The sequence below is a fragment of the Oreochromis niloticus genome, linkage group LG8 (genome assembly GCF_001858045.2).
Source record: "Oreochromis niloticus isolate F11D_XX linkage group LG8, O_niloticus_UMD_NMBU, whole genome shotgun sequence".
In the NCBI taxonomy this organism is placed as follows: Eukaryota; Metazoa; Chordata; class Actinopteri; order Cichliformes; family Cichlidae; genus Oreochromis; species Oreochromis niloticus.
In genome coordinates, this window is record NC_031973.2 from 253,685 (window position 1) to 281,581 (window position 27,897).

Consider the following 27,897-nt stretch of genomic DNA (forward strand, 5'->3'; position numbering starts at 1 on the left):
ACGATTATCAGACGAGTTTATTCAAGAGTGAAATCTGTGATTTAAATAAAAAACGAGCAGTGAGTTTGTTGAAATGGTAAGAAAGAAACGATCTGCACGTCTAATTTTCCAGTTGTAATGAATTCGTTTGATTTATTTTTGTTGAACGATCTGTGAAGTGTGTGTGTGTGTGTGTGTGTGTGTGTGTGTTCATGACTGACCCCTGCTTCCTCTCTGCAGTGTGACGTCGGCACCACAGGACAGAAGTCCATCTCCCGGGTCATTGACTATCTGGAGCACTGCTAGAGAGAAGTCTCACATACGTACTCACACAAAAAGACACATGCAACACAACCATCTCCTTCATCATCGTTACCACCACCATCATCATCACCACCACCTCCCCCTCATGCGACCGCTGGAGTAAACTGACGGGACGTCGTCCTCTTCCTCCTCTTAAAGGAGCTTCACCTCGTCAGCGTGCACGTTGGAAACAGCTCGCTTCCTCTGTGACTTTAAAGGATAAACCCTTTAAAGCTGCAGCAGAGATCACATGCTTTTGTTTTTCTGAAGAATCCAAGTCAGTATTTGGTTGTTATTTCTTCCTTTTTCCTCAGTTTAAAAAAAGTTGCTCAGAGCGATGTTTTTCTTCTTGTCTGATAAATTCCTGTTCAAAGCGTCTCCTCACCTTCTCAGCCCCTCCCTCGTGAAAACCCCTTTCGTATAGAGCGATGGCAGATTGGAGTGAAGCTGCCATTCCCCCACCCCAGCCTGCCATCAAAGCCTAGCGGCCCTGAGCGCGGCCTTTTGGAGCCAATAACTGCCAAACAAACAAACTGAGCTTTTTAAAAAGAAAAAAAAAAAAGAAAAGATGGCTTTTACTTTGAAAACGTCGACCCCAGCTCCTCACAGGCCGCCTCATTTCTCTCACGCTGTGTTGTTCTTCTCCTCTCTTTGCTGCTGTAACCTCTTGGCTCTGTCTGAAGGAGGTGCTTTGGCACTGAGAAACCACGCGTATTGATCATTTGTGGGCGGAGGGTGGGAAGCCTGACCCGCGGTGAAGTCGAGGTGGGACTGCTTGTTTTTGCATGACACCTCGTTTCGTGGTGGCGTCGAAAGAGACGCGCGGCACCTTTATGCCGACTTCACACCTGACTCTCAAAGCTTTTGAGGGCTTTAGAAACTTTGAACAACCTCTGCTTCCAAAAAGCAGAAAGTTTTTCCCTTTCAAACGATCGATCGCGCTCTCGCTCGACATCAAAAGCTTCGTGTCTCAGCGGGTTCCCGAGCCCTCCGGACCAGAACCTGTCCTTCTCCTGCTCCTTTCAATTACCGCCAGGCGTTTGAGCTCGCTGCTCGTGGTGGAGCCTTCAATTACAGCACAAAGGCGGCCAAGGAAGCCCCCCCAGTCTGAGAGGTGAAGGCGAGGCACTTTGCTTTTGAACCAGGCCACCAGCAGAGGGGTTTTCACAGAGCAGGTCGATTATTTGTCCCTCCTGCTCAGGTGTTTTTAGGAGGAAACACTTTAGCTGGAGCTCAAGATCCTCAAACCCGCAGTTTAACTTCAAATCCTGTGTGTTTGGACTTTCCAAGAGTGCATCACTCTCTAACGTACATTTCAGCGATCCTGAGATTTGATTGGGAATTTGTAAAGGATAGAAATCGGCCCCGTGCTTTTCCGTTAGGCCTTCTGTGGTTTTCATCTTTGAAGCCTTTTCAGATGGCACACGTGTGAAGAAGTCAAAACTCCAGCAGCACTGACAGTACAAACAGCAACTCATTACACGTCAGCCATTGCACTTGTAGCTTTAACCTCCCCCGCCTTTCCTGTCCTCTGTGCACCGTCAGTGAAGTTCCAGAAAAGTTCCCTGATGGGGGAAAGGGAAGTCCGGAGCCTTAAACGAGTCATTTTTGTTCCTTTTTCCTTCAAGTGCAGCGTTCTCTTGAAGCACGTTTGAGTTGTAACTAAAGGCTTTATTAATAGAATAAATAGATATGATTTAATTTGAAAAGATTTTCAGCCTCGTTGTTAAAAAGCTAAAAAAAAAGTTATTTAAGTTTTCCTCAGTTTGGAGACTCGCAAAAGAGCGAAACTCCAGGGGAATATGTGAGTCTTTCACACAGCAGAAACAGTTTTTCCAATAATTTCATTGGAAGATGTCTCGGATAAGCCCCGCCCACTCCATTCAAACCATGCAGCCACGGTCTAACTCTCACTGGGCGCCTCAAACTGAAGTGTCCCTTCAGTTGCTTTATTAACCCTTTAATAACCTCCAGCTAATAAGCTTGTTATCTAGGAAGCCTGAATAAGAAATAAAAGAAGAAAGATGGCCGTGACCATCGTTTCAGTGTTGGCTCTTTGTCTGCAGCCATGTTCAGGTCCCCACAGTCGCTCATCAACACTGAAACGCAAACCTGTGACACTAAAAGTCACTGCTGTGAGGTAAAGGACACAGAAGCTGTCCATAGAGACCAAAACAGGTTTTTAAATTCCAGCAGGCTGCGCGTGTTAATTACTGCTGTAAATTTGTCACATTTTAATGCGAGTCTGTGGGGACCCACTCGCTTTTGGAGCCTCAAGTGGATGCTAGAGGACCTGCAGTTGTTGACGCTAGCTTCATTTCCTTCGTTCCTGCTTTAAGCTAAAGATTCGCCTTTGAATTTCTTTTCTGTAAAACAGATTTTTTAAAAGTCCAGATTAAGAGAGAGAGAGCATCGTCTGAGCAAGCTAACATTTAAGGTTTTCACTTAAAATCATCTGTTCCTTTTTGCTCTGGCGTTTTGTCATCAGCACCGTGAGCTCCTGCTGCTGTTTCATCTTTAGAGCTGGAAAAAAATGACATTGAATTGACCTGTTAAAGATTGTGTCATTGTTCATGTGGTTTTGTATTTGTTTGTCTGTGGACATCAGCGCGCACACACACACACACATACACACACACCTTAAAACTTCACACTCCTTTATGAAAAGTTTACAAGAGCTTTATTCACAGACGTCTGGAAGAATGAATGGAAGAGCTTTTTGTACATAGTTTCCTGTAAATAGATTGGACCTCCTCATGTAGGAGGGGAATGATGGAGGGAGTTTGGGGTGGAGGGGGCAGTTTGGGGAGGGTCACGGGTGGGCCGGGGTTAAATTTAAATTTAGACCGTAGACTCTACTTTTCTGAATCCGATTCTATTTTTTCTTTTTTCTAAGCCTTTTTCTCCCAGCTGTGTTGTTGTTTTTGGACGGACAGAAAGCTTCTTAACGAGCCGCCTGCAGGAAAACTTGATCTTTGTACCAATTTGCAGACCGATGTCTTTGGTTACCTGTACATAATTTTAAAATAATAAAAATTGATACTTTGAGTAACTCTGGCACAGAGTTTTTCTTTCTGTCGTCCTCGGTGTTTGAGTCCTCGAACACATGAAACACGTTTTGGTCCTTTAAAGTCTGACGCTGCCGAAGACAGAATCACAGATATTCACGTCCCCCCTGCACGTCCTCCTCGGGGCACCCCGGGCCTCCGCCGCTGCTCTTGGCCGTGTGGAAGTGGCTCTCGGGCCGAGGCGGGTCCCCGGCCGCCGGCGCTTTGTCGGTGCCCGGGCTGGGTGCTCCGCCCGCGCCCTGCTGCAGCAGCTCGCTGAGGGTGGAGATGTAGATCTGCGCCATCTGCAGGGTCTCGGACTTGGACAGCTTCCGGTCGCTGTCCGTGTTGGGAATAACGCTGCGGAGCCGGTCAAAGGCCACGTTCAGTCCCAGCATCCTGCGCCGCTCGCGAGCATTGGCCGCGAGGCGCCGGCGTCTCTGCGCGCGCTCCAGAGCGCTCGTGTCCGGCGGCAGGTAGTGCAGCGCGCCCCCGGCGGCACCGAGCCGGAGCTCCACGATGGCGCGCGGGGGGTCCCGGTAGTCCCCGGAATGGTCCTGTGCGAGGCTCCGCTGCAGCAGCGCGTGGAGATCCGCGTGGAGCGCCGAGACCGCGGGACCGGGACCGCACTCAGAGTCCACGGACACGAAGGGAGCGAAGAGGCTTTTACGTGGAGGCATCTCTGCTCCTCCTCCGCTCTCCCCTTTCTCCTCTACTCTGTGTCTTTGTCCTACTGTCTGCTTCTTCCTCTCCTTCTTCCTCCTCTCCTCTTATTTCCTTCTCCTCCTTCACCAAACGGCCACAGCCGCTGAGCCTCACCGGGACCCTTCACGTTTCTCGGCATTGATGGGAGAATTTATGGAGTGGGGGGCCTTGCGTGCTTCGGGGGCGTGGACAGGGTCGTGTGCTGCTCAGTGAACTTTGCCAGATGCGCAGCTGGAAGTCGATTAACCGAGTTCATCAAAAGAGGATTAGAAGCGTCTCAGTGCGCCTCTAAGGGCCGAAGAGGACGGAGAGCGCCAGCAGCCACGGTGTGAAGTTTCACTCACGCAAACTTCACGTACAGTTTCTGCACGTAAAGTTTTTCAATCATAAAAAGTTTATAATAAGAGTTTCAAACTGAAAGCAAACTTGTGTCATGCAATAGATCATTGAAGACCGCAGTGACGTCACTGAAGTGAACCTCAACTGTGGAGAAACATTTTAGCACTCAGATTTAAAAAAGAAGGGAAACAAGGGTATTTGTATGTTAGTCTGAGTACAGCTGGTACTGTGCACTGCTTCCATCACCACACAGATGTTAGTGAATGAAATATTTCTCTGTTCTGTCATCAGAAATCTGCATGATTTGTTTCTTTTTCACACAGAAACATTTATCCCAACACGGAACAGTTGGAACAATCATTCATGCTGTGAAGCTGCCCGATCAATTTAATGCAAACACATTTTAAAAAATTTCATTTGAGTTAATAATTTGATGAAGATCAGTGAAAAGGGATCATTTGTAAAACAAACAGCAGATGAATAGATTGCAGAGTAATAATGTTTGAATGAAGAAGAGAAACAGAGTAAAATTAAAATAAAACCGAAAAGTAAAAAATAAAAAAAGCTACATGTGGTTTGGGACCAGAACTGGCCTGCCAGAGGGCGCACTGTGGTCCACACAGGAGGGAGCATCATTCATTCAGTATTCAAAGGTGAAGGAAATTCTCCAATTTCTTTCTTGTTGTTTATGGATTTTTTTAATCATCCTCCTCTGAAGGTTTTGTGTTTCAGAAAATCAAATTTTAAATGTGAACTTTGTAAAAGAGACGCAGGTTATTAACTCTGAGGTTCAGCTGGGAGAAAACTTCAATCCTTCTTTTTGTGTCCAGGCTAAACAGATTCTCCCTCCACGCCTGTGTTGGGACATTTAAGCTTGCAGCAGAGAACTCTGGTTTGATAACAAATTAAATTTTAAGCAGCTGTGAAACAAATAATGTTTGGATCATCTTTAGAAACACCTCCAGAACCAGCTAAAGCTTCCAGACTGAAGGAACGGCAGTGATGAGCACAGTCGTTTGGTCTGATATGAAGTTAGGCCTCTTTTCTGTTTCAGCAAAGGACAAAAATGTCTCCCTGCCTCTCTACAGGTGGACAAGTCGCCTGGACAGGTGGAGGAGAGGACATGATGATTACTACATCTCTGACCTCGCATCGCCTCCGGGTCCCTGGAACAACATTTCTGTTTCCAGCTGGGGTCCTGAGGCTGCGCCTTAAACCACACTTTCACTGGAGAAATCATTTTGACTGCAGTTAAATAAATTCTTATTTTGTTCCTCTTGTGAAGCACTTTGCAACTAAACGTGTAAATATAGATTCAGATCTCCAGCCATCGAAGGACTAAGGAAGAAGCCGCCTTTGGTTTTCGGCCCAGCCTTGTAATCCTGTCCGACTTTGGGCTGAGCATTAATTATTCATGCAACAGTTACATGAATAAATACCACATAGAGCACGTAGGTGAAGACATTTTCTTGGTTTAATAGTATTTTTCCTAAATGGTTGGGGGATGATGTTAGCGTCGCACACTTGATTAAAATGCTCAGCGTTTCACGGCTGTAGCGTCCTTGAGTTTCCCTCTGCAGGCTGCTGAGACATTTGTCTGATGTATTAAAGCTCGTCACTGGAACTTGTTTTAAGGTTAATTAAAAGTGTTGTGATCCCGGAGGTTAAAGCCTGACGATGACTGACAGCCGCTGGCAGCCTCATATCCTCTGGACAGACTCTAATGGGATTTAGCAGCGTGTCCTGGCCGCCGTGTGCCAGCGCTCTGCCGGGCCGGGCCTTTGCAAACGCCACAGCGTGCCACCGAGATGGCACAAAAATAGCTGCGTGACACACGGGAGCATAATGGACTCCTTATGGCCGGGGGTGGGGGGCCCTCGCTGTCTGGGGCCCCTGGCTCATTTTCCTTTTATTCTCCAATCTGGAGCACGTGGGGAGGTTTGGCTTCACGCCTTAGCTGACAGTTGCTGGCACGCTCCGCTTTATTAAAGCCAATGAAATGGCTCATTGCAGCCAGAGAGCGGACACAGGCCGCAGATCAAACCCTCCCACCGCTGTGACGCGCCCGTGCAGATGACACGTACACGCCACACCGAACTCCTGCACATCTGCAAGTTTGGCTTTTTCTGGTCTTGTTGCAAAAAGTTTCACTTCTTTTTTTTTTTTTAAAGTTAAACAGATGAACACTTTTTGTGTGTTTCAGCTGATTTCACAGCACGAGCTCACTTCACATCTTTAAAAAGTTCTTCTGATTCTTCAGTTAAACTGACTGTTTTTGTTTAATTTGAATTACTGAGGGTTTTTTAGCATGTTACTGTGTTTGGTAAAACTTTATCATTCAGCCCACGACAAACGCTACAGTCTGCCTACAAAGTAAGATGGACAAATATTGGATTTTCCCACAAAATGATCAAAAATTAACACAGTACTCAAAATTACTTTTGCACAACCTAACCTTAGCTATGCATTGCTAAAAATTGCTTACAGTATAAATATTTGTTTGTTTCTTGTAAAAACCTGACATGTTATTCTGCTTTATCTGCCTTTAAGTATTTGTAGGCCAATGCTTTTGTTGTTGTTATTATTATTGTTATTATTATTATTTGAGAGGAGAGGAAAGCATACAGGTGTTCTGCTCCTGTAGATGAAACAGGTAGCAAACATGTCACATGGGCCATCAGCTACAGGTGGAAACATCTTTCACCTTCAGCTTTATTTTCTTTTAGTTATTTGTGTATACATGTGGTCACTGCAGTCTTTACTCTTTAATTTTTCTTAAATAGAAGATAAACTGCATTTCCTGCAGAGCATTAATCCCCATTTGTGTCTCCATATTTGCAGCAGCAGGATGTGGCTTAAGAGAAACTAGTGTATGTGTTTGTGGTCATGAAGGAACACGTCACGGTGCGATACGGGGGTGTTTCCAGTAGTTTTTGGACAAAATTGAGCTCTGTGGTGTAAAAGAATGAGAATCAGGTTTTGAGACGCGCTCAGTTCATGAGCTGCTATCCTAAACTGATGTGCAGGTATTTTAACAACAAAAAGCCCTGAAATGAAAAGAATGAATTGCTCTCTGATGCTGACAGAAAGCACATTTGCATTCCTCTGTTTGGGAAGCAAACATGGAACGAGTGGTTATTAGAAGTAAGAGGTTTGGCGTCACTCGTTAACACGCTGTGCCTTATTAAACCCAATGAGATGGCTCGTTGGAGCCAGCGGACCGACATGGGCTGCAGATCAAACCCTTTTTCCACAGAGTCGGTGAAGCAACACAGCTGAGCTTTCTCTCCACAGTGGACTTTAACACAACAAGTCATTTCTGTCCAGATAAACTCAAATCTTTTACCCCACATTTATTCACCACCGTTCGAAGCTACCTGACCCTGCCTCGAGACGGTCACGTTATCACAATGACTCCATTTTCACTGCTGCTGACAAAAAACTATAAAATACCAAAGTGACATGAATTATCTCACAGCTGTAAATACTGGGACCAAAAAAGATTTCTAAAATCATAAATGTCCGCCTGGGTGAAGCATGTGTTTCATCTTTGTCTGCTTCTTTTGTTGAGTTTGGAATAAAAGCCTGCAGTGTGAACATGAAGCCCAGCGTGTCAGTAACACACAGGCTGGATGTCAGTCAGCATGACCGCAGTGGTATCGCTCTGTAATTTTTAATGTTCATTTCAGTGTCTTGCGTCAGAGACCAGCTGTCTGATAAATGCTTACATTTTTTTGCCTCTCTTTGCAGGTTATTTTCACTCAGAGTCTGTCGACCTGAAAACCCATCTGCCAAAAACTGAAATCTTAACAAGCTTCCTCATTTTTCCAAGCACCATTACACTCTAGAAGTCACCCAAATTGGCTAAAAAGCAAATCAGTCTGAGTCAATTTAGCACCAAACACACTAATGTGATAGTACACTCTGGGCAGAGTGACCAGATCCCAAAAAGTGAATGTGGAGCAAAGAGTGTGTTCATGTAGGACGACGTGAGAGCTGTTATTAATGCTGAGAAAAGTCTGAAGTTTGCCATAAAGTTTGACACTTTCATTAAAAAGACATTAAAATTTATTTAATTCAGTTCAATTTTATTTATACAGCGCCAAATCACAACAACAGTCACTTCAAGGTGCTTTATATTGTAAGGTAGACCCTACAATCATACATACAGAGAAAAACCCAACAATCATATGACCCCCTATGAGCAAGCACTTTGGTGACAGTGGGAAGGAAAAACTCCCTTTTAACAGGAAGAAACCTCCAGCAGAACCAGGCTCAGGGAGGGGCGGGGCCATCTGCTGTGATTGGTTGGGGTGAGAGAAGGAAGACAGGATAAAGACATGCTGTGGAAGAGAGACAGAGATTAATAACAGGTATGATTCAATGCAGAGAGGTCTGTTAACACGTGTTCAGTGAGAAAGGTGACTGGACATGTTTAATCCCAAGACTCAGTTTTAATGAGCATTAATGGAATTAAAGGCTTATTTTCAAGGTCATGCTGAAGGTTCTACAATATCTTTGACCGTGATTGACTAACATTGGTTTCTCTTTGCACCATAAAAATGACAGCACTCAATGGACTGATCAATACTCAGAACAGTTTAAAAGTCCAAGTAACTCAGTGAAGATCAGAACTGTCGAAGTTGGGAAGGTCTCTTGGAGCCATTTCTAAACAACTGCAGATCCCAAGATCAAACCATTCACATTTGTGAAACAAACAATTTTATGTAAGAACAATATGTATGTATTCTAGTGTGTCATCCAAGTAACACGGCTCTTCTTCTAGAACTTGCCAAACTGTCTTTTGGTAAAGTTTTCTACAGTCAGATAAAGACTGAGCTGTTTGGCCACCCACAAACTACTGTACCAAGCATGGTGATGCAAGCATCGTGCTCTGGGCCTGTTCTGGTACCGGTACCACTGGCAGCTCAAAGTGAATGAAATAATGAAGGAGGACCACTTCCAAATTCTTCAACTTCACCTCAAATCAGCCAAAGCTAAAGCTAGATGGACAACAGCCAAGCCAACTTTATTTATAAAGCACTTTAAAAACAGTGAGCACTGAACAAAGTGCTGAACATAAAATAAGAAAAAATTTAAATACTACAAATAAAAATACCATAACAGTAGAAATACCTCACATGGAGTAGTCATTTTTCTTATACTTATACTTAAGTACTTATACTAAGGCCTTTAAGACTATACGTAAATGCTTTGTCGGTGTCAATAAACCAGCTAATTAAAATAAATTCTAAAAATCAAATATCCAGCAAGAAAATGCCAGAAACTTGTTGATGGAAACCAAAACTGTCTGATCGAGGTGTAATTTAACCAAATGTTGGTATATTTGAGCCTCTATGTAGACCACAGGTGTCCTGCAGGTTTTGGACGTATCCTCGATCCAACACAGCTGATTTAAATAGCTAAATTACCTCCAGAGGCCTGGTAATGAACTAATCATTTGTTTCAGGCGTGTTGGCCCAGGGTGATATCTAAAACCTGCAGGACACCGGCCCTCGAGGCCTGGAGTTCGACAACCCTGATGTAGACCTTTGACCCTGTGTTGTTCCTGTAGACCCTGTAGAAAAATTTAAATTAAATTCAAACTTGTGCACCTATTTCTTGTTTTTTAAAGTCATTAAACTTCTGACCATAACTGTATGTCACTGTCTTCTACACATTATTATAACAGCTGTGAAGAAAACAGTGATCTGTTATTTCAGGAATTTCGACCAATTTGAAGTTTTGATTTTGAACTGAAGAAGCGTTCGGAGCTGGAAATATGCTGGACTTAACGAGGAGACAGAACTAAGAAAGAAGGAAACAAACCGAACCAGCCGACCATGTTCTGTGTGTGTCATCTGTCTCATATAACAAACATGACTACAAAGTTTCGGCTGCACAAAAGATGAAAAAAAAGACAAGGGAGCCAATCAGAGAGCTGCAATTTGACATGCTGAAAGAGCCACACAGGAAGCGCTACAGGTGACGGTCATCCACACATGACGGCCGCCGGCTTGGTGTGTGTCAGGACTCCGGAGTGACAAAAACGCTTTGATTCTGTGATTCAACAGGAACCACCAACACACACACACACACACACACACACACACAGAGAAAACAAACGCAGATCAATAGCCAAACACCTATGGAAGAACAGCCTCACACTACAGTGAACACACACATACACAAAGCCCCCGACACACTCATTTGTCTCATTTCACACCACTGATCCTTCCTTCCTCCCTCATTGTGTCTTTCTTTAGATGCACACACACTTATTTGTTTCACTACACATCACAGGAGCCTCCTGCTCTCTCTCCCTGCTGGTCCAATCATTAATCATTGATCAGTCCAGCTCAGTGTTGTGTGTGTGTGTGTGTGTGTGTGTGTGGCCACGAGGAGTTTAATCAGGCGTGTTGCCCCACTAATGAAAGATCGGCCTCTTCTATCGGCCCCTCAGGATGTTTGCTGTGTGTGTGTGTGTGTGTGTGTGCATGTTAGAGATAAAAAGTGAGTCTTTATTTTATTGATGGTTTGCTTCTCTACTGTGCTGTGATGCATTCACTGTCACTCCTGAAACAAATATACATTTGTGCTTCTGTGTTTGTGAGACTCCTTGTTGGCTTTTGCCACAGCCACATTATAAAAAACAGCAGTTGGAGAATGCAGCAAAATCCCTGTGACTGTGTGCATTAAACTTGCAATAGTTGCTTTGAAAACGGGGACTTTGTCTGTGATCACTTAAATTTGATTTAGACCAGTGGTGTCCAACTCCAGGCCTCGAGGGCCGGTGTCCCTGCAGGTTTTAGATGTGTCCTTGATCCATCACAGCTGATTTAAATGGCTGAATGACCTCCTCAACATGTCTTGAAGTTCTCCAGAGGCCTGGTAATGAACTAATCATTTGATTCAGGTGTGTTGACCCAGGGTGAGATCTAAAACCTGCAGGACACCTCGAGGCCTGGAGTTGGCCAAGCCTGATTTAGACTTTCCAGTTACAACTGACGTTGTAACTGGAAATGCCTTTTATCTGTACACCGCGACCTTCTACGCCATTCATGTCATTGTGGTCCCAATGTGTACTTAAATTTATCAGGAGCTGCACTTCAGGTTACGTAGAAGGATGCAGCGTAGGGTTAAAATGGGGTTTCAGTTGTGGCGTAGGTTACAACATGGCAAAAGCGCCGAGAGGCAGCTGTTGTTTTGATTTGGTGCTTTACAAATAAAACTGAATTGAAAACAACGTAGCTCTTATGTGGAAGTATAATTCCTGTGTCATGGTCAGTTGCCATCTTCAAAGAGACTTTGGTGCATCAAGGCAGTAATAAAACAGCATGAAGACAGAGGACAGACCTCCCAATTCAAGTGAATAATCCTAACTATGGTGGCTGCTATAGGACAAACAAGTTTTAGTCAGCCAAGAAAGATCAAGAACAGTAAATAAAGACTGTACCCGCTGGTTTCTCCTACTGTTTGAATAATATCAACACTTTGCAATAAATTAGGAAATAAAACATGGATCCACTCCATTAATGGTCAGTTGCACATTTTGCAGTATTTTACATTTTTTACCCCAGTGTCCCTGACAAGCCTTCATCTGTAGTATGTGCACTCAAATAGCAAAGTGACTCTGGACTGCATCCACCCCAAAGTTTAGCTGTGCAAGGCTGTCAGGCTACTGTTTACCTCAGCTGACAATGCTGGGGGACAAGTGTCCTCCTTTATCTACTCTGGGGGTGGCTGTAAAACTGGGAAAGGAGTCTAATATGAGCCAAAGAGTCAGTGAAGCTCACTTCTGTTCAGTGACATTGATACCGCAGTGAGTTATCGAGCACAGCCTAAACTTTTCTGTTGGTAAGCTGCTGTTAGCCTCTGTTAGCTGCTGTTAGTCTGCATTAATGAAACTGACATTGAAGTTTAGCTAACATTGTTGTCTTCTAATACTTAGTGAATAAACTCTCATATAATGTCAGAACGTAATCAAACTGTTCATCAGAGGGAATCTGTGATCTTTAGGAAACTCGAGCCTAACATTAGCTGGCATAATGTTAGCTTATAACCAGCTGTTGTTGTTTAGCTGCAGGACGTTGTGGGTGTTTGCGAACACTTTTGGCATACTACATGTGTGTCTGGTTTCTGGCCAGATGTGTGAAACATGATTAGTTGGAAGGGAGCTGTCTTTCTTGCCACTGTATTCAATCATGGTGCAGGAACATGGTGGCTCCACAAACAACAAGCCTGTATTTTTAATGCATTAATGTTTATGTTTATGAGAATGCATCAGTATTGTATGTATATTCACAAGCACAGTATCCTTTATTCTACTAAATAACCTCAAAAAATGACTAACTATATGTAGCATATCCACCACATATTTAAGTGCAAAATCATTTAAAGCTTTAAACACAAACAGCGCCACTTCATACAGGACTCTGTAGTGCACAGGGAGCCAGTGCAATGCTTTAACACTGCAGGGATGTGATCTCTGTTTTGGCCCAGTTGGCAAACGTGTTGCAGATGAGTCACTCTCATCCACAAAGACTGACTCAGATCGATTGGAAGTGTTGCCAATCTGTCTAAATTTAAAACCTGAAATGCAATTACTTGCAAAATAGAGTGTAATTGAACTCAGTCTGAGTCAGACTGCTATTGTTTGGAGACAGGTTGCCTCCCACCCGGTGACCTGTGTGATCACCTTGCGATTAAAGCGATTAAAGGTGGCACAGGTGCAGATGTTGCATGCTCAGCCTCTGGTTGGTCATCAGAACTACATGCAGTTCATCTCTGAAAGCAAAAAAATTCAGTGCAACGGCCGATTTATCCCTGTCACAAGGAGGTTGTCATCCTATGTTTGGTGTGATTGACCAGTTCTTTTATTCCTCAGCCACCAAACATGATGAGTGAGCTGGCTCTTTACAAACACATCTGCTGAGTCATACTGAATGTTTGAGCCATAACAACGTCCTCACAGAATTAAAGTAACATAACGTTGGTGTGTAAGAGTAATGATGCCAACGCCCACTTTCACCAGAAGACGCCGTCCTGAGATGGAAACATGTTATGACTGCCTGCATGTGACACGTTAGCGGAAATCTGCAAACTGCAGCTATAACAAACAAAGTGTTTGTCTTTGCACCGACGCCACTCTCACCTCCTTCTTTGTACCTCACATCCCACCCTTCCTCTCCTGCTGCTGCCATTTCCGATTTCCTTTTATCCGCTGTTTATTGACCCCGCTCCTCCTCCCTGCCACTCTGAACTCTGCGTCTCTCCCACTTTTCTCAGCTGTCTCCGCCTTTGACAGACGATCCGTGTTTTTCTCACTGTGATAACTTGACCCTCTGACCTCTACCTGTTTCTCCCCGACTGACGCTGCTCCTGTAACCTCCACCAACCAGCGATTAATTATAGAAGCGCGAGGCAGGAGGGAGAGGAGATGACAGAAACGTCAGCCTGGATTATGAATACTGCCTGAGAGGAGAGAGAGGGAGTCCATCAGTGGAAGCAGAGTCAAATTACAACTTTCAATGTTCACTTCTCTCTTCGTGTTTCTATTAATGTGTTTCTGCCTTAAAATAATTGTGTTTCTAAGCAAAATTCAATGGAGGATGTTTATAGTTAGGTGTTTGGATATGAATATGTAGATCTGGAAAGCAAGGGAATAGATTCTTGGGTTATATAAACTCTTCTTTTGTTGTCCAAGATCATCAAGATGGCTCTTTCTTGCAAGCACAGTCAGCCTGCTTGGAGAGCAGATATCCATTTTTACGCTGGTCTTCTAAGAGCACCATTTGCCATATTAGGTTCCCTTTATTGGCTCATACAAAATCTTAAATACCTCGTAGACAGAGGTACATCTCTCTCTCTCTTGTGTGAATGGGAGGCAGAGCCTTCAGCTATCAGTCCCCTCTCCTGTGGTCATTGGATGGCTGGGCTTAGTCCTGTTGGAGGTCTCTTCCTGTTAAATGGGAGTTCTTTCTCCCTACAGTTTCCAAGTGCTGTCCATAGCACATAATGTGAGTATAATAGATTTAAAACATTCTTGAATAATACATTTCGCAGGTTCTGTCTGTGTGGGTTCCTTCCAGGTACTCCACCCCGCACAGCTCAAAGGCTTGCATGTCAGGTTAACAGGTGGTTCTGAACTGGCCGGTGACCTGTCCAGGTGTATTCCAGCTTTCGCCCTATGCAAGCTAGGATAGACTCCAGATAAGGACAAGCAGAAGAAAATGGATGTTGGAGCATCTCAGAAAAGATTCATTGATGTAGTGAAGAACTTGAGAGATTTCTAAAAGGAGCAGCTGCAAGAAGAAGAAGAAAGAAGCAGACAGACGGACGATTATGGCGGTTATATGAAGAAACAAAGCTCTAAAACTAGAGGAAAAGTGAATTAATTGAAGAACTAATAAAAAAGGAAAATGAAAGAATTCAATTAAATCAGTAACATTGGTTTATGCACATATGATGGATCAATAATTAGTATTTATGTTACATTTGTATCAGTGATGCATTAACATGTCATGCCAATGCATTTTCATCTTTCTCCACGTATTCTTACAGTATGTGAAGCAGCTTATGGTTAGACCCGAGGCTGGCTGGCCTTACATGGCGCCCGATAAGTTAAAAATCCACAGTGACGACAAATGACTCTATGATGATGATGATTATGATGCCTGATGTCATTCTCTCTCACCTCCATGCTTCCCTGTCTCTCTGCGTTACTGATGTCCAATGAAACCAACATAACTTGAAAAAAGGGAAGGAGATGGTTTAGAAATGAGGACATGTACAGAAAATTTCAAAACAAAAAAAATGTCAAGATAATTTTTGGAAAGTTGGGAAGTTTAAGAAAGGTGAGAGAACATGGGAATCTAACAAGTGTGGTGCCAAAAGGGGGACATTTATGGAAAGTAGTGATAATTAGATCGAGATCCTTTTGGAAGTGAAGAGTTTAGGAGAGTGGGATTATTTTATACAGTTACCTCAGAGGGGTCCTCACAAGTAAAAGAGTGCACGAGCGATCCAAAGGAGGGAGCTGTGGCTCTGAGAAACCGTCTGAGAGGAGGAGGAGGAGGAGGAGGAGGAGGATGGGAGTCTTTAGGGCTTTGTGGGGGAGACACAGAAACATGTTGAGAGGATTTAGTAGTGAGTAGTGAGCTCTGACCATTTTAACACTTTCATTGTTGTTAATTTTCATTTATTCATTGTTGTTAATTTAGCATGGATGGTTCACAAACAAACAGGAAACATCAGATGTCCAAAGGTCCCTGAATGCACCAAAAGGAGGTAAACGACTGTATTATAAGGTGATATTCTTTAAAATGAAGTAAAATTATTGGCAGCCTGGAAGTAGAATGCTTTAAAGTGGATGGCAGGACTGGATAAATCTGCCTCTGATGTGTTGTATTATGTGTTTCTAATAAATTGGAAACAACACCTCCCCTTCACTGTGCACTGTGGTTATAAATGATGCTGTACTGGGTATAATAGCTCCCTGTGTGTGGTCCAGGAGCATCCATCCTGTTTAATGTGACAGCGTGTGTCTCCGTCCCGCCGGGTCGATACCCTGAATGAAGACGGCGCTGCGTTCAGGGAGTGTGTGGAGTTACGGCCACAAAATGAGATTTAGTTTAGTTTCCTGGTTCTTGTTCTTCGTTGTAGATTTATCTTAAAATATGTTTCTTAAAAATCACATTTCAAGATCTTTGATCTGAGGATGTTTGGGGTACTTTTGGGTCATCCTTCCACTGTGGAGGAGCTCGTTCCACTCATTTGGAAGTGAAACAAGTAGAATCAGGTAGATGAAGGAAAAAATATTACATCAGTTATGAACAACTCAAGAACACTTTGACCTGAATTTTTACAAATGTGGAATTTAATGACAAGGTTTTTAAAATAGGTGACATCAGATGCCGGCAGAGGTGGGAAGTAGCGAAGTAGAATTTTCAGGTATCTGTACTCGAGTATTTATTTTTCGGATTGCTTTTTACTTTGACTCCTGACATTTTTAAACAAGTATCTGTAGTTTCTACTCCTCACATTTTAAAAACAGGCTTTTGGTTTAACACATTTTAGTGGAGTTATTGTTTGACGTCACTGCGAGCCTCCAAACATCGAACTGATTTGAGCCTAAACAGGAAAAACATGAAAGGAAGTGCTGCTCATTTATTAATCACCAGGAGATGTGGCATAAAAAGAGATTAAAGAATCAAGACTGTGTGCCATAGTTGGTCATCTTTCTTTTTCTTTTGGCACAACACTGGAACTACTGCAGGTGTCCCATAAGTTGTGCTACCTCAGCATCGAGCTAGTGCTACAGAAAATAAGTGAGTGTTTTTTAAGTGTCAGGTAATTTGAAATGCAGTGTTTCTATCAGCAAACACAAAAACTGTTTGCAGTGGACACTCTTTCAATGATGAGGATGTCCACATCCTGGACAGGGAGGAGCACTGGTTTAAATGCGGAGTCAACAAGACCATTTACTTGAAAAGGGAAAGACCATCTCTGAATCGAGGAGGTGGCCTGAGTGTACATCTGTCACCATCTTACAATGCTGTGATTGCATCCATTCCCCAACTCTCTGTGAATGGGACTCATGGCCATTGATCAATGATCAGTGGTTGTTGATCAATGGTCATGGCAGTTTGCATATTAATGATGAAGGAACTGACCTCCCAGCCCATTGTTCCTTCAGTGGTGCTAGTTTCAGTCGTTGTGCAAATGTACTGTTTATAAGATTGGGGAAACCTGCAGTCAGCTGAGACTGAAGAAGTCACTTGGATGAGTTTATTCAAATGTTTCTCCCACTGAAAACATCCAGATGAACATAATCAACCTTTTGGGATGTTTGTGTGCAGTTTGTCTCACAGTGTGTTGCAGCTAAAGGTCCAGCTGCTATATTTCACAGGGAGAGAAAACTTCACTCAGAGATGGAGAAAGATAAGAAAGATGGGACAGGAGAGGAAGAAGAAGGCTTAGATTTAAAGGTAAGGACTACTCCAGGCGGAGCCCTCATGGCTGCCTTATCTTAATTATATTCCACATCTTAGACACTCTCATTACTTATATCCTCATGACACGTGCATATAAGTCTTTGGGGCCGGCCCACTCGCTCCCCCCCTGGCGGGGCCTGGGTAAATTCCACAATCAACTGTGAGCCAGTGCACAGACTTTAAATGTGCTGGAGGTCGGGTCGCCTGTTAAAGAGGAAACGTATTGCATGATGGATGGTCTGTGTTCAGAACTGCTCGTTCCTGAGATGTTTGAAATGTTGCAGGTTGAGTTTGGAGAGCTCAGATTGGATTTCAGTAGATCTGAAATCAGCAAGTCTAAATTTAAAAGGTAGCTCGCAAACACAGAGTGACCTCTGCAACAGTCCAGCCTCCTGGCTTCCTGATGTGTCCTGGTTTTATTTTGTTTCTATATATGTGAAAATGTATGTATGAAGTGTTTGTGCAAGTAATCCCTGTGTACCAAAATCTCAGGCTTGAGACATTTTTTTCTACTCTTGGCTCTGTGTGACATCACAGAGATGATATACCCATATATGGTTGTCTCAGGTGCTCCACCCAAGTCCTCTTTAAACCTCTTTTTTCTTTCGTTCTTGGTGTAAATACAGAGTGAAAGAAAGTAAACGGGTGATATCAGACAAAAGATGAAATGAGTGATTGAAGTGTAATGAAGTGTAAGGTAAATAAGGATGTTTTTGAACTGTGAATCATGCAAATTAGTGTAATAAAGTCCCAGAATAAAAAATATGAATCAGGAGATGAGCACAACAGTCTGTTCTGCAGGAGTTCTCAGCGTTTCCTCGACTCGTTTCTGTCTTGTCCAATCGTGAGTACCGCTGTCCTCCTAGTTTCCACTTCCTGTTTTATTTTGTTAATTGCTTTTTCCTGTGCGTCTACTGTGCTTTAACTTTGTCCTCTCTCCTTTGTGGTTCTTTTGTCTGATCAGTCCCCTGTGTGTGCACAGATTTGTCTTTCTGTAAGAGTCACATGTTGTGTGGTTGTGTTACTGTTAACATTTGTAAGCACTGCTGCCCCTGCAAAGACGTCCAGCATCTTCTTTCTTGTCCTTCCCGTTGTGTTGCCGATCTTTCCCATTAAGAAGCTATGCTGGATAACACTGTGTTCCCTGTTACTTGGATGCTATCTCGACTCTCTTTGCGACTTGGAGCTGATTTTTGTCGACTCTCTGCTGGTCTGGATTCTGCTGACTGTCTTAGCCTGAGCTGTGATGTTGCATCCACCCAGACACACAGAAGCACAGTCTCTGTGGTTGTTGTGCCCCTGCAGTTACTAAATTGCGCAAACATATAGAATTTTGTCATCTCAAGCCAACCTTTCACTCTCATCATGCTGTCTGTTTAGCAGCTCTGCTAATTAATCACCCTAATACAACGGCTAACACTCTCATTACACCCGTGGATGTATGCGCATGTAGCTTGAAATTGGCACCTAGAGGCTTGTGTGGTTCACTGCTCAGTCTGATGTGCGTTTCATAAAAAATGACACCACACCTGTTTCTGGATCCAACTGCGACTGCATTTCCTTTCCTGACCCGTGTGGCTTGTAATGACTGAGCCAGGCACTAGCATGGTTTCATCAGTTCCTGCTGCAGTCACTTGAACGGTGCACCTGTGGGCAGTCGTCACTAAAAGCACCCTGCTCATTGGTGTTTTTAAAGCCGTACGGTACTGTGTGTGCAAAATCGATTCCCTCAATTTTGCATTCCAGGTTAGTTAAAGGCAGCAGGGAGCTGAAAGCAGGGCCGGTGATGAGCTCTGTGTGTGTGAGTGTGTCCTGCTGCTATAGCTCCAGCTGTGAATGAGATGCTGATTTGATTGCCTGGCATAACTAGCTGTGTGTGCGTGTGAGTGTGTATGTGAATGTTCAGAGGAAAAGCGAGTGAAGCAGGCAAATATTGAGCCGAAAAAATGAGGCGACAATTTGTCTTTTTGAGGGGAAAATTGTACAAATTGTCACCGCGCTGACTGCAGCAGCATTTTCTCTGATGGAAACAGAAGAGCCGGTGAAGTGAGATTACTGAAAGTGGCGGTAGAGACTTGATCCACTCACACAGGTGTTTTCATTTAGATTATATCCCTGACAGGCTGTGGTTGAATGGTTACCATAGAAGCAGGGGTGTTACAGGTAATATCAGTAAATGCCCAGCGAGGCAGCTGGAATCTAAAACACTGGGCATCTTTTGGAAGGTGTGCCTGGCCTCGCTGCTTTAACAGCACTGTACCTGCACTCTGAGCTCAAGAATGGAGCACATAGGAAAGAGAAAAGTTCAGTGGACTGGTTCCATCACCTGCTACGGTTGGTTGGATTTCAGGAAACGGGAAGTTTGCAGAATGTCCGTCAAATAGACAGAATGTCCCAATTTTTCCCGTCACTGATTTTAGGCTTATTAGCTTCGGAGTGTAAGTGCACAGAGACTGATGAGCTGATGGGTCGTTTTTGGAAAACTATCTTAGTGCTCTATAGCTGTGTTTTAAAGATGATTGACCTCTAGAACAAATGTTTGAAGTTTTTAGGTTGGCTGGGCTCAACCTTAGAGGGGGCGGAGCTTGAACATCAGCTGCTTCAGTCCTGAATGCTTTCGTCTTGGGAGAAGACCCCGAGTTGGGCCCAGAACTCGCCGGAGAGATTATATTTGTATATAATTTGGCCCGAGAGGGCCTCAGGAATAACCAGGAGGAACTAGAAAGCATTACTGAGGAGAGGGACCTGAGTCTGAGCAGAGCATGATGACTGCAGTTTCACCTTTTAGATGTGGCAGTTACCCTTTTAAAAGAAGGAAAATGAGCTTTTTAACATGTAGTTAACGTTGTAAAAAGCTTTACCAGATGCCTCTTCCATCTCAACATTTCACACAAGGTGTCTTTTTGTTTTGCTGCCTTGATGCACTGACAATAACAGCCCCACTTTATAGACCTGCAAAGACTGCATTAGGAGGCTGGAGGGGCGGCGGTGGAATAAGTCCCGGGTTTATTAGTCAGGGGAGCGTGATTCTCATCCCCTGCAGATCTCAGCGCTTTGTACTTGGTTTTGCCTTTTGCCCACTTGCCAATTATTTTCACTCTCACTCACTTTTTATTTTTCTTGGACTTGTTTTCTTCTACGCCTCGCAAACCTCTGCAAGTTTGCAAGTTTGACCTGAGCATTTTTAAAGAAACGATTGCATGTAGTAAAGATCATCCATGAAGTTTGCACTGATTAACATGTGCTAGTGTTGACTGAAAACTTTGAGTTCTCTGCAGATGTAGTCACTTTTAGCTGCAAACCCGACATGGCAGCAGCCAAAGCTCAAACGATGAGGCTTGAAAAATCAGAGATGGGGTCATTAGATGTAAAAAATCACATCATGCATTTCGGTGACTAACAACGAAAAAAGAGAAAACCCTTGACAGGCCATCAGATGTACAGTAAAAATAAAACCAATCGTTTGCAGAACAGTTGGAGTGTTTGAGTTTGAGGCAGCTCTGCAGTTAGTTTTCTAACTCTGCGTATCTGCAATGCAGAGACTGATCCTCATGTACAAACTGAGGAGGACATGTGTGCTAAATTATACAACAAAAACTCATTAAAGTGTGTTGTAGCTGTGGACTGGCAGTGTGCAGTAGTGTGTGTGTGTTGGGTTGGGTTGAATAGCCTTGGGGGTAATTCTGTCCATCTCTGTTTGATACCTGTGGGTGTTTGTGTATGTAACAGACTTTGCTTCTGTGTGTGTTGTCTCTCGGCAGCAGGTAAACAAGCAGTACAGGCTTAATGAGCAGTGATTGGCTTCCACCTGGTCACAAAAGGCCACGGCCTGCTCAGTGACCAGTCGAGTGTTGGCTCGTACAGACTGCACGCTGACAGAGTTGGAGCCTCAATCTTCTTGTGAGTCAGTCTGACACAGGAGTGCTAAACTTTATTTAAAGAGCTGGAGTCAGAGAGGAAGAAGCAGGTGTGAAGTTGTACAAAGACACGCGGTGAGCTGGTTTTACTGAAGAATTGATTTCCATCAAGAAAAAGAAACACAGGGCTGCAGCAGCAGCAGCAGTAATTTTCCTCTCAGGTCAACCTGATTTACCTGAGAAGTGAAACCCCGGGCAAAAATCACTCCAACTCACTCACCGCTGCTTATTAAAGGTTATTGTATTTCAGCTCCTCTTATTTCAGGTTTATTTGGTTTATTTCCAGGCTGTTCTCATTGCCAGGCATCAACGATAGCTGAATGTAGGCTGCATCGTGTCACTGAAAAAGACGGGATGTCCCTTCCCAGTCTGTCATTTACGGAGTGTATTCAACCTAAACCTAATAACAAAGTCATTGTTAGTGACTATTACTAACCAAGCAAGTGGAATCATGAAACCAGGTCCCAAATCTCTAAGACTAAGCCTATTATCTCTTGGCAGCCAATATTTTCTGCACCAAAGACGCGTCGTGTGCAGTGCACGAGGGTAGCATCTGACAAAACAACATAACGTCTCAACCTGCCTGAATTTTCTCAAACTAAACTTCGAGCAAAAATCAGGACTGCGGAAATTTAACCTTTGCATGTTTACATGAAGTCTTCCAAAAAATGCAACTTCTCTTAGCCTGTTGGTGCTGCTGCTGCTGCTGGTGATGATGATGATGATGATGGTGTGCGTAAATGGCTTGGATGAGAAATGTCATATGCCTGCTATAATAATTAAAAGGACTGAAACTAAAAAAACTAAACATAAAAACATGAAAAATGAAATAAAGTAAAAACTGATTAAAAAGCACAAAACTGTGATAACTCAGGCAGAACCTACAGACTACTGATGCACAGCCATGTACCGGGCATGGACACCGGGTGACTGACCAGACTGAGGAGACACAAAAATGGAGACCATTTGAAATGAAAAAGCATTGAGACTATTAGATGTGCCAGGACGAGTGTGTGCTCTTTAGTCTTAATCCTAATTTCAGGTCATGTTTTTGTTTAATCATCAAAGAAAACCCTCTGTCATCCTCTTTTATTGAAACATCAGTTGGTGTTTGATTGTTTTGGGTTTTCTTTGGTTAAAGTCTCTGTTTGGTGATGTGTCGCGTTAAGGTGAAGCCTGAACTCTCAGTGGAGCCTTTGGTAGCGAGGTGACCTCCGCGCTTTGCTTTTCTCATCTGGAGACTGTCTGGATAACTGATATATTACTATATATACTGAGATATATTGTGAAATATCTTATTTTTGTTCATTTTCACCTCTTAAACAGTAACTCCTGCTCACTGGCAAACCAGATCTCATCATATATTCCTCAGCAGCATCCGGGGTTGAGATGTGTCATCGCTACTTCTGTTTTCCTGCTGTGGGGAAAAAAAGCGATTTAGTCGCTTCTCCCTTCTCCATCGCGGCCTCGGCTACGGCGTGTTTGATTGACAGCTGTTGCTCTGCATCTGCTGCTCACGGGTCTGTCAGGGCGGCGATGAAGGAAACAGAGTCGGTGTTTCTTCAGCAGTCGAAGGCAAACTTTTTAGTGAATCCAATATGACATGTTTTGACGTCCTGTCAAAGTGTCCTCCAAAGCCTTCATTATTCATAGACTAAAGAATTCCTGCAGTGTATCCTGCTGCTCTACCTCTGTCATTTACACTGCCTAATTTAAAGATGTTCCAGCTGGAATCTGGGCGAGATGAAGACATAAGTGACCAAAATCCAGTTTACAGGCAATCAGAGAAAATCTGACCTTTGATCGATCCGGTGATGGATTTGGGTTTCTGTTTGGCAACTTCCTGTTTAATTTGGGAACCTGTTTGTACGCATTTTAAACTTTTTAAAATGTCACTGAGGGAGAACATTTAACAACAGATCTTTACAAGAAAAGAAAATCAAACCATAATAGTCCGCTCTAATGACCGTCTGATGCACACACTTTCACTTTGAAGGGAAAACAAACACAAACCAAATATGCGTCTTATTCTGTTTCACACACTTCAGCTATTTCTTCTTCTTGCCTTTGTTTCCTGCATTTTTTTTGTGCTGCATCTGTTTCCAGCCAGTTAATCACTTACCTTTGTCTTTTTCCTCTGTGAGTAACTCAACAGCCATCTGGGAACAAATCTGGTGAGTTATTTTGAAGCTCCGTCCTAAACGAGACGTCGATAAATTTCCTTTCATGTAAAGAATAGTCAGACAAATCTCACAAAAACTTTGAGAAGTTGTGAGACTTGAGGTTTTAAAAAAGGCCCCCATTCTACTCAGGATCTGTTTGGATTCATTCTTTCTGGATTTGGATCCCTCAGGTGGGCACAGACTCCAGTGGGACTTTTGCATAAGTCTCTGATGGATGCGACTGTCCAGTGTTATAATCTAAAGGATGTGTTTGGACTCTTCACACACCCCTGTTGCCTGTTGGGGTGGGGGGGCTGGGAGGAGGAGTTGGCTGTCCGATTGGGGTCTGGAATGTGGGGCCTCCCTGCTGCTGCTTCTCTCCACCCCAGGGAAGAGGGTAACACTACCTGGGTCTGGGTGCAGTTTCCCCTTCCAGGGGCAAGGGTACCTAGACCTGGGGCTTAGAGTACGCTTGGGGAGAGTGATTGTGTGTACAGTGTCTCTCTATGTCTGTCTCCATGTTGGGTGAGTGCTGAGTAATTGCATATGAGAACATGAGGGTGGGAATGGATGTTTGTATCTGTGTGTGCCTGTATGTCTGTGTCTATATGTCAGGTCGGGTATCAGACGCCACCTCTCTGGGGACATCTCAGGCCCTCCAAGGTATGGAGGCCTATCTCCCCCCACCACTCCCCCTGCCAGTGGCAGACGCCCTCAGACATCGGTGCGTTGGTGGTTCTTGGTGTCTGGGGATGGGCGTCCAGGTACACACCGGCTCACTCCTTGGCGGCTGCTTATCAGGGCCTGGAGCCTGGGGCTCGCTCGGGCCCCTTCGGGGGGTGGGGTGCCCTCAGCCTCTCGGCCTGGGGCTCGGTCACTCTGGCACAGCTGGCTGCCGGCGGAGCTCACGGGCACGTCACTGCAACCCCCCCTGGCTTCTGCTCCGTGGCTGCTGAGTGACCCCTCATCTGGGACTCTCCTCAGCTCTTTCTGGGATAGTGGCGCGGCTGCCCCTCTGTTGGTCTTCCTTGGTCTCTTGTGTTCTGGGGGCCTCTGGATGTCTGGAGTCTTGATCTCCTCCATACCTGCTTCATGCCCTGGAGGACGGGGCAGTGGCCCCCCCACACCCTCTAGCAGATCATTACATGAAGGAACCTTTTAAAAAAAACAAGCGTGTCCATGCTCACAGGTGTACACACGGGTGATCACACACACAAACTACACCCTTTTTGGCTCCTACCTCAAAGCACACTGTGCGCTGTCGATCTTACGTGCTGCACAATAATATTCAATATTTAGTATTTACTGTCATATTCACATAGATCATCGCGATGATGTTTATTATTATATTGCTCTGTTTTTTTTTGCTTGTTTTCTCTTTTTTCTTTCTCAACAGGTGATCCAGGTGATTGATATATGGATTTTTTGTCGTTTTGTTTTGTTGCCCTTTATCCCCGTCCCTCTTCCCCGCTGTTTTTCTTTCCCTCTTTCTTTTCCCCAGTCAAGTCCCGTGTGTAGCAAGTGAAAATAAAATAAAATAAACAATAAGAGCAAAGGTGAATCAAATAGACCATTACGGCAAGGCTGGGATGGTCCATTTGGTAAAGTAAATCCGTTGGGCATCTTTCTTCGCCTTTAGACAATAATTCTGATGGTAAAAATGGCCTGTATTTATATAGCGCTTTACTAGTCCCTAAGGACCCCAAAGCGCTTTACATATCCAGACATCCACACACACATTCACACACTGGTGATGGCAGCTACATAGTAGCCACAGCCACCCTGGGGCGCACTGACAGAGGCGAGGCTGCCGAACACTGGCGCCACCGGGCCCTCTGACCACCACCAGTAGGCAACGGGTGAAGTGTCTTGCCCAAGGACACAACGACCGAGACTGTCCAAGCTGGGGCTCGAACCGGCAACCTTCCGATTACAAGGCGAACTCCCAACTCTTGAGCCACGATCGCCCCCTGGCAAAAGAACCAACCAAACAAAAAAACAGGATGTGTTACTCTGCTAGTGGCCAATTCTCACTACAGATCCCAGGATTCTCACATGCTCTGTTAATAAATCTCACCAGTCCATATCAGGACGTTACAGGTATGGCTGCAGTATAACTTGAATTTCTATTAATTGGTCAGGAAATGACCAAATAAACCTCTTAACTGTAACAGAGTTGGGAGTGACTTCCTCATCACGAATGACCTTCTGCATAACCGGATTTTCTCGGTCCTGGGAATCAGAACAGCTGGAGTTTTGTTGTAGCTCAGTTTTTTTTTTAAATATATGGAGAGCTGTGAGTGTTATCAGATTTCTAAATGTGCCTATCAATGAGAAAGGGTACAGCACCTCTTCCTCTTCTTCTCAGATTAACATGAAGCACCACGGTGAGACTGAACATTATCCCCAGACTCGGGGAACACACTGGTGTAGCAGCAGAAGAAGATGGGCAAACTGGGAGTCCGCTAAATCTTTGAAAGATGAGAGAAAATCTTACTGTTTCTTTTGTGTAGCTGTGATGAAGCAGCGGGGGCAGTGGGAATGAAACTGGAAGGAAATGTGGGATTAAACAGCGACGATGCTCCTCTCAGCCTGAAAGGAGACCAGACAATTATCGCACCTTCTGCACACACCAACGTGAATCAAAAAACGCGTTTAACAAAGCGACACTCACCATCTGGACCGACGGGAGAGTTCAAAAGTTGTCCGCAATTGTTTTATTAATGGTTAATTAATCAATGAAACAATGGGAGCAGAAATCAAGGGACTAATGTGGAATGAAAATAAGTTTGGAGTGAATTTAGGCTGTTCTCAAAGTGTAACGAGCAGTTCTGAGGTGGGAAAGAATGACTGTCTTTGTTCTTGTCTGTGCTCTCAGGAGTGTGTGTGTGCGTGTGTGTGTGTGTGTGTGTGTGTGTGTATGTGTGCGTGTGCTAATCTGTTAAACTCCCCTGTGGCAGTAAACAGCACAGCATTGTGTTAGTGAGGCAGTGTTGTCTAATAACCAGGCTGACAGACTGAGAGTGCACCTTAAACCAGCTGCTGTTCCACTTTTAATGCTCAGCAGGGACACACACACACACACACACACACACACACACACACACACACACACACACACACACACACACACACACACACACATCTAAAGTCGCCCATTTTCATTGAAGGGAATCTGTTTCCAGTTGTTTACACCCTTCACAACCTTCATAATGAGGGAGGCCACAGTCTGAAGGGTTCAGACCAGCAGTGCGTTCATGAGGTGTTAAATGTGCGAGGACATCATGAAAGTAAGCTGCCAATTAAAATGGAAAATTTCAAAAAGAAAAGCAGTGTTTTAAGAGTTTCTAAAATAAAAGCAAATTCATGAACTTCTCCAGAGAGAGCGAAGAGCGCGTCTTCAAAAATGTCACCTTGGGTTCTGATAAATGTGCAGATTCTTTCCACAGACACTCCAGAGTTAAAGTAATGGCTCAAATGAGGCATGTGTGGTGTTTGCCATGACAGAAAGGGAGCTGCACACAAATGCCAATTAAAGGAAATGGTGCATTCAATGTCAGTCAATTACTGTAACTTGTAGTTTAAGTGTGTCAGTAGAATTCAGCTGAGGGGGCAGAGTGACAGAGGACCCCCGAGGCTCGTCCATAACAACAACGCAGCTTTCTAAAGAACGTCTTGTCTGAACACAATTGGCTGATTGAAGTAATTTGTCAAAGGAAATGAAACACAAAAAATCTAATTACAGTGATAAAAAACAAAAATGTGTCACGAACACATCTCAGTTATCTCTGTAGGAGCCTTATGGTTAAATCTGGCCAAAGTTAGACCTTTTTGCTGACGGCTGTTTGAGGATTAAGAGAATCAGGGTGAAGGGCTGAACAAAATTGGAGACTTGGGGAGAAAAAGATGGCGCCGGTGTGTTTGGCAGGCCGTCTCCACTGCTCTCTGCTGCTTCTTACCTTTCTGCTAATATGCTATTCAGGTGGCTCTGCATTGCTAACCTATGACCGGCTTACTCTTCTAAGTCTCCGGCCACCCTATACCTACGGGTCATACTTTCATGGATCGGACCCGTGGTGGAATTTAGGAGATACCAGTCTGCCGCGGACGGATCACCTCTCAGGAACGTACCACCGATCTCCGCTTCCTCCGCTTCCTTCACGCAGGAGGCGCTACAGGAAAAGGGGTAAACGGAGTGGTGTCCGTGTCCGCATTAAGGCTTACCTAAAGGCACGGTATGTGGCTGGCTTTGACGTCGATGTGGATGCTCTCCGCCTTCCCCCGACTTTCTGGGAGCACTTTACCTTTAGATTGTCTAGGCATCGATGGATTCGCCATGCTGAATTCCAGGCCCGCCCTGCCGCCCCAGTGGTTTATTCGTCGGCTCGATGTTGGATTAAGCCTCCTAAAGGCGGTGTGTGCTATGGCAACCTATGCCGCCCGAGACGTG

General features: G+C 44.3%; 2 protein-coding genes across 2 annotated transcripts in view; one reads left to right on the forward strand and one right to left on the reverse strand.

Annotated features, from left to right (window-relative positions):
* LOC100712474 (wings apart-like protein homolog) overlaps positions 1 to 2,711 on the forward strand; it is a 32,774-nt gene extending 30,063 nt beyond the window's left edge. Inside the window, exon 20 of the mRNA XM_003449428.5 lies at positions 220 to 2,711. Coding sequence (XP_003449476.1) covers positions 220 to 285 — 66 coding nt within the window. The 3' untranslated portion in view covers positions 286 to 2,711. The remainder of the gene's footprint in view (positions 1 to 219) is intronic.
* atoh1c (atonal bHLH transcription factor 1c) lies at positions 2,629 to 8,239 on the reverse strand. The gene has a single exon (XM_005471581.4). It carries the CDS (start codon positions 4,007 to 4,009, stop codon positions 3,437 to 3,439), a length of 573 nt encoding a protein of 190 aa, XP_005471638.1. The 5' UTR covers positions 4,010 to 8,239; the 3' UTR covers positions 2,629 to 3,436.
* Between the last annotated feature and the right edge of the window lie 19,658 nt (positions 8,240 to 27,897).

Bases quoted from the DNA above. Each gene is read 5' to 3' on its own strand.
- atoh1c (XM_005471581.4), bottom strand. From the start codon at position 4,009: ATGCCTCCACGTAAAAGCCTCTTCGCTCCCTTCGTGTCCGTGGACTCT.